The sequence below is a fragment of the Gymnoscopelus braueri genome, assembly GCF_963280865.1.
Source record: "Gymnoscopelus braueri genome assembly, chromosome: 18".
Lineage (NCBI taxonomy): Eukaryota > Metazoa > Chordata > Actinopteri > Myctophiformes > Myctophidae > Gymnoscopelus > Gymnoscopelus braueri.
Genome location: NC_137618.1, coordinates 37,931,938 through 37,939,437, shown reverse-complemented (window position 1 = coordinate 37,939,437; position 7,500 = coordinate 37,931,938). Strand labels below are relative to the sequence as shown.

General features: G+C 43.6%; 1 protein-coding gene across 2 annotated transcripts in view; it reads right to left on the bottom strand.

Moving 5' to 3' along the window:
• Positions 1–7,500, bottom strand: part of sema5ba (sema domain, seven thrombospondin repeats (type 1 and type 1-like), transmembrane domain (TM) and short cytoplasmic domain, (semaphorin) 5Ba) — a 227,406-nt gene that overhangs the window by 70,481 nt on the left and 149,425 nt on the right. For both annotated transcript variants that reach the window (XM_080456598.1, XM_080456599.1), the window contains exon 9: positions 5,711–5,996. In XM_080456598.1, coding sequence (XP_080312724.1) covers positions 5,711–5,996 — 286 coding nt within the window. The remainder of the gene's footprint in view (positions 1–5,710; positions 5,997–7,500) is intronic.

The window sequence follows — 7,500 nt, the reverse complement described above, 5'->3', positions numbered from 1 at the left end:
AAATATTTTGAGATGGGGGGCGGCGGCCAAATAAATATAAATTTGGGGGTCCTTGACATGAACAGGTTTGAGAACCGCTGATAAAGCAACGTACGTTTTTTCCGGATTGCAGCTTTAATTCATACGTACGCACACACACACATTCTCTCTCTCTCTCTCTCTCTCTCTCTCTCTCTCTCTCTCTCTCTCACTCTCACACACACACACACACACACACACACACACACACACACACACACACACACACACACACACACACACACACACACACACACACACACACTTATTACTAATGCACCTCACCTCCATTTATGAGAGCAGCCAAAACTACATTAAGGCCAATGTTTCAACTTCAGTGAATTCCTGCATCACAGCGAAAAAAAGAGCAAGAAAAAAAAGGAAAAAAAGGCTCACTCAGCAGAGCCGCGCGGCAAGCAGGGACCACAGATTGAACTCGCGCTGGCAGGATTAGCCGTACATATTTTTATAGCGTGCAATAACAAACGGCAACGGTAACAACTTTGGCCTGAAAGCGTCACATTCGTAGGCAGACGGTTGTTAGAGTCAGCAACACCTCCATGGCACCGAAAACACAGCACTGTTTCTTCTGCAACGCTCCACAAAAGAGCCAGGTGCTGCCGTATACCTTCCAGCTATTGTGGGAAAGTGAGTAATTTGCAAAAGGTTGTGGCGATTTGTTATTGTGTGCGAATATGTACTCAAGATTCAAACGCTTGATGGCACTGTATGTTTTCAGCGAGTGGTTCGGAGGCAGCTGTAACTATAGGAAAGCACTGAGCGAGTATAGAGTCGCACGCAATGAACTGCACACACTCACACACTCAGAGTGTGGTCAACGTGTTTTAAAGTAATTGTTCCAAATTAAATTCACGATAAGCACACTGGTATGGCAATAGCACATTTTTGACAAAGACCCAGTTCACAGGGGGGCTTGAGTTCATTTCGAGGTGGATATACATACAGTATACTGTCAGACAGTGAGGAGCTTCCCCGGGAGGAACAGGCTATTCTTCCTAGCGCCTCTACCCACTGACCAGGCACCCAAACAATTGTAGTACAGCAAAAGTCACTCTCCCCACCAATTGTGTTTGATGGAATGCCCGGCCAAGCTGGATGCACCGTGGAGGATTCAAACCCCTGTCACCGTGGTGACAGGAGATTGAATCCCTGTTTTTTCAGGAAACTCTTAGGATTTAGAGCAGTGTTTTAGAACAGTGGTTCTCAAAAATAGCAGATATACAAGCTCACAGCGCGCCACTTTGTGCAGTGCTGGAAATTTGTACATCTGCTATTTTTGAAAAAAATCAATTAAATCTTGAAAGAGCTTGAAATATTTTGATTTTTTTTAAAGCAACTCTTCTAAGGGTCCCTGGCACTAAACGTTTTCAGATGAGGGTCCGCGGCCAAAAATATATCATTTTGGGGGTCCTTGGCACAAAAAAATGTTTGAGAACCACTGATTTAGAAGGCATTTTTTAAGAATGGGTTAATAAAGAAACACGTTAAATGATGCCGAGTATGAATTCCTGTGTGTGATGACACACTCTACCTGTACGAAAAAAGTTATTTCACACACCTGTAAGCCTGTGATGTGACAATAATGCTCGGATTCTGATTCTGAACCTCTGAGCGGTGGTGAAGAGGGTACGAGGCCGGTTCATTGTCTCATCCAGGAATGGATGAGGCAGGCAGGCTAATCATTACCTCGCACAGTGGCAGGGCTCGTCACTTCAATAGAAGAGGGCTCTCTCACGCCGTCGGGTTCCAGTTGCTCTCTCAGTGTGTGACAGTGAAAACCCTGCCAGTAACAGGCCCGGAGTTAATTAAAAGGCCCGGTCGTGCTCCGAGGTCTGGAGACTCCACCACTCTGCCTGAATGCTAAAGTCCTGTGTTAGAGTCGCCGGACATGCACTCTTTAATAAAAAACTAGAACACGTCTCCACACTGATACGGTATAGTTTCACACCTCTCTCTCTCTTCCCTCCTCACAGAGAGGACACAAACGTTCGCTAATCTCGATGCTAATACAGTATTATCCCTTGGCTGTGTGTGGCTCCCACAAAAGTTGCGATTGCGATTCAAAAGAAGCGTTAAATACGTCAAACGGTACATAAAACCTGAACGCAAAGACAGGGTCATAGGTAGCAGCATACAAATGGGACGCAGCGAGGCAGCAACTCTTCAGTATTGAGAGTGGGCCCCAGATCTTTGAACAGACAGAGAGGATAAGTGCTCCGTTCCAACTTTGTCACCCCCTTTAACGGCCCAAAACTCCTGGGAGCAGCTGTGAGCCAGTGCAATTTGGGCCAGACAGATGGAGACAGTGTTTGTGTGGTGATTGCATTACCATATCACACCCCAATGGGGGGTGGGAGGCGTTTTGTGGCGGCGGGGCTGGAGGGCTTGGTTCAGAGAGAGAGGGCCTTGGAGAGCGCCAATGAGGGACACAGCAGGCGATATTGCACATGAAAAGGTTGGAGTCGAGCGCAGTGACTTTTCTCTTTGCCTTTAACTGCTTGCCGGTCCTTTACACCCTGTCTCTCTCTCTCCCTCTCTGTCTCTCTGTCTCTCTCTCTCTATCTCCCTCTCTAACTCGCCTGGTTTGCCTTTCTCTGTCATTCACACTCTATCTCTCTCTCTCTCTCTCTCTCTCTCTCTCTCTCTCTCTACAGATGACTGCCAGTGGATGGAAAGTTGCCATGTGGAGGTAACTGCCAGCAGCGTAACAAGTGAGAGAGAGCAGAAGGTGAGAGGCAGGATTCAACTTCTCCCCTGACAGAATACATCTGAATAACAACCACACGCGCACACACACACACACACACACACACACACACACACACACACACACACACACACACACACACACACACACACACACACACACACACACACACACACACACACACACACACACACACACACACACAGAGAGGCAACCACTCGGCATGTGCTCCAGGCAAACAGGAACACATGAGTTCCTGTACATTCTCAAGTTCACCCCAACCATAGTTTCTCTGCCTACATAGTAAAAATCCTGGATTAATCTAACTCAGTGTGAAAATGTACCCAAATACACTGCTTTGTAGATGCTAGGAGCTCAATATTATAAACAACTACTTTGATAATGTTATAATGAAGTAATTATAAGCACAGAAACAGCAACAGCTTTCGCCTCTTGGCGTGACATCAAAAGTTTTTCATTTGTTGGTGAGATTTTCAGGTCTGGCTGATATCACAGGAACAGATGCATTCTGAGTTTTACGATGACATTTATTCTTCTCTAAAGAGGCTCCCGTGCCCATCTACCGGTACAGCAAAATGTAAATATACACAAAATCTAAACATTAAGCCATTCAGGGGGAAATTATCTATGTTTGTGCACGATATGGCTGAAGCTGTACGTTAGCATGCTTCTTTACAAACATCTCTGTTTGTCTATCTACATTTCCCCTTCTCTCATCTACCTTCAGCAAAGTACAGCAATTATAATTTAGGTAAGATTGATTGTATAATTCTATGATTAATTATAGTGATTCATATCTATTGTGAATTATAGTGAATATACTTCATATACTGTATAATTCAAATAAATGAATTATTATACGTAAATTATACTATAATAATAATACATAATACCTTACAATGTCTTATATCAACAGTCGTGAGGCATTATGTTTGACTATAAAACATAAGTCCAGGCATCACAATTGCTCCTAATCACTCTACCCGTTTTGCATGAAATGCTATAAAATCGTGGTGCTGTAATCGTAATGGACGGAGTATGTGGTCACAGCATGCTAGAACGTCTTTATGACAACTCATTCACTCACTGTGTTGAGTAAAAAAGAAAAAAAGATGACAAAGACTCTAATTCCCGCACGCTCCTTCTTCTCTTTTCTCTCCTCTCTCTAATGAATTGTGTGACACCCCCAGCCTGGACTAATCCAATGCAATGGAGAGTGCATCAGTCAGTGAGCGAGCAGCTCCGCTCTCCATGCCAACCTGGCTGGGAGCTCGCCTGCCTCCATGCTGATCATTAGCAGCGGGGAAATCTATAATGTTGGAACATTCTGCATCTCTCTCTCCCTTGATCTTGCTCTCTCTCCCTCGTTTCGGCTTTTGTCTCTCGTTTTTCTTTTTTCTCGTGGCAGGTAAATACCATGTTTATAAACTAACACTCTATAATGAAGAGCGTTGCGAGGCGGCGAGCGCAGCCGTTTGGGTCTGCTTGTCAAAGTTGTTGTTTTCTTTTACTTGTCAGGCTTGACAGGCCAGCATAATGAGTATTTTATACATTACATTAATATGTTGTTGCTGAAAAAAACAATGTAAATGACTTGAGTTGCTGCCATCCAGCTTACGCAGTGATCGACGAATTGTGTGGGTTTGTTTGTTTCTTTACGCGTGTGTGTGTGTGTGTGTGTGTGTGTGTCTGAGAGCATGTGTGTATACAAAAGCAGGAGGAATCTATGTGTATGCATGAGCATATGGTTGTGTGTGTGTGTGCGCGTGTGTGTGGGTGCGTGTGTTCATGTGCGTGCGTTCATGTGCGTGTGTGCATGTACGCGTCCGACACAAGTCAGTCATGTGCATTTGTGTGCGTGCGTTCGTGTGCGTGCGTTCGTGTGTGTGCGTTTGTGTGAGTCCGTTTGTGTGTGTGCGTTCGTGTGAGAGCGTTCGTGTGTGTGCGTTTGTGTGTGTTTGTGTGTGTGTGTTCGTGTGTGTGCGTTTGTGTGTGTGCGTTTGTGTGCGTGCGTTCGTGTGAGAGCGTTCGTGTGTGTGCGTTTGTGTGTGTGCGTTCGTGTGTGTGCGTTTGTGTTTGTGCGTTCGTGTGAGAGCGTTCGTGTGTGTGCGTTTGTGTGTGTGCGTTCGTGTGAGAGCGTTCGTGTGTGTGCGTTTGTGTGTGTGCGTTCGTGTGAGAGCGTTCGTGTGCGTGCGTTTGTGTGTGTGCGTTCGTGTGTGTGCGTTTGTGTGTGTGCGTTCGTGTGTGTGCGTTTGTGTGTGTGCGTTCGTGTGAGAGCGTTCGTGTGAGAGCGTTCGTGTGTGTGCGTTCGTGTGTGTGCGTTCGTGTGTGTGCGTTCGTGTGCGTGCGTGCATGTACGCGTCCGACACAAGTCAGTCATGTGCACATGTGCAGGCCTCAGTGGTGGAAAAAGTACTCAAATGTTTTACTTAAGTAAAAGTATCAATACTGCAATGTAGAAGTACTCTGTTACAAGTAAAAGTCTGGAAATTCAAAAGTTACTTGAGTAAAAGTATGAAAGTATTGGTATAAAAATGTACAAAAAGTAAAGGTACTAAAATGTTTGAAAATAGCTGGACGCGTTGTGAAAATAGATCTACTATTATAGATCTACTATTTTCAAATAGCATAGTTATGAAATAAGGCTAAAGTGGTTAACGTATGTTTTATAATGTAATAATTTATATCTGGAAAGTAACTAGTAACTAAAGTTTTCAAATAATTGTAATGGAGTAAAAGTACAATATTTGCCTCTGAGATGTAGTGGAGTAAAAGTAAAAGTATAGACAATTGGAAATACTCCGGTAAAGTAAAAGCACCTCAAAATTGTACTGAAGTACAGTACTTGAGTAAATGTACTTAGTTACTTTACACCACTGGCAGGCCTACAGTACATAAGTGTATTTGTGCCGTATGTTTACGTGTAATAACGTGTCCACTCACACATTAGTGGTGAAGATGCCGTAGATGAGGTCCTGCTCGGGCAGGTAGAAGGTGCTCTGCAGCTCGTTGTAGTAGAAGGGGATCTCGCCGGAGCGCGAGCAGTTGAGGCGCGCCTTCATGAACGTGGTCCACGTGTCCTCCAGCAGGAAGCGGCCGCCGATGTCGTTCTTGCAGACGCGCGCCACGCGCGAGTACACCGTCTTGCCGCAGTCGTGCTCCACGGCGTTCTCCCGCAGGAAGAAGAAGGTGAACAGGCCGATGTCGTACGCCGAGATGAAGTGAGGCTCTGTTGGGGGGAAATAGAAGGAATATTAACCACTAAGACCCTCTGTTATTTGTAACTCAAAATCTCGTCTACAAATCTGATCTAAAGGCTCACAACGCGTTGCAACGTGACGCGTGGTGAGCGCTGTGTAGATCTGTTATTTTTCGCGGATGTTCCCCCCAGAATAGGGATGCTGGGATTCAAGTGGTTAACTCTCTCACTGCCAGACTTATTTCTGGCTGCGTTTGCCCACTGCCAGCGATTTTTCGATTTTCTTACCTTTTTTCAAGTAGTCACAGAATATTTATCTCCAGTATGATCGATCCCCTGATGGTTTGCTAATCACTGAGGGCTTCACTGTGTGGTTTCACGAAATGTCAACGAGGTCATCGCGACCTCGTTGACATTAATTGTCTGCCTTTGAAAATAGCAAGTCTGGGCCAAAAATACATAGTAAAAAAAAAGGTACACAGGAGCCGAGATACAGCCTTTTTAAGTATTAAGTTAACCAAGAAGTGAATGGAGCAGCAAATCTTCAGATCATGATATCTTGGGCTCTGAACGTTAAAAAAAAAAAAAAAAAAAGAAAGTCGTCATAAGTTGTTCTTGGCAGCCAGGGCGTTATGATGATGTCTTGTTATATATATTTTTTTATAACATTCTTCTTTAGTCCTTGGACTCACTCGAAAACTAAGTGCAGAATAAATGCTTACGTAACCACATGAACCCTATAGCGTCCCTTTTCTGCAAGTTCACAACGTGTCTCCGTGTGACCGAGGAGAGGCTGGATGATCACATAGTGCTCTGAACAATGCAGGATGAAGCAGGTCACACAAAGGGGAACAGTCTGAATGGGTCACCATTCATCACCAGCATCATCAACCATTATGACGTGAAGTCATAATTAATCAGCCATCTATTGTTGTAAATGTTTGGAAGACATTATTTGCCAAAACGTTTCGTTCTGCAGTATGGTTGATGATCACTGGCCAATGACATCATCTCGGCAGGCTATCCGACCAACCAGTGGTGGAAAGTAACTAAGTACATTTACTTAAGTACTGTACTTAAGTACAATGTTGAGGTACTTTTACTTTACCGGAGTATTTCCAATTGTCTATACTTTTACTTCTACTCCACTACATCTCGGAGGCAAATATTGTACTTTTACTCCATTACAATTATTTGAAAAATGTAGCTACTAGTTACTTTTCAGATATAAAGTATTACATTATAAAACATACATTAATCACTTTAGCCATATTTTATACCTAGGCTATTTTCAAACATTTTAGTACTTTTACTTATGGTACTTTAAGTACATTTTTATACCAATACTTTTACTCAAGTAACTTTTGAATTTCCAGACTTTTACTTGTAACAGAGTACTTCTACATTGCAGTATTGATACTTTCACTTAACACATTGACTGCCAGAGTTTATTCATAATGTACTCACCCCTGTGCCAGCAATTTGCATGTTTTTAAATTTTTTTGTTTTGTAATTTTTCATTCAAATACATTCT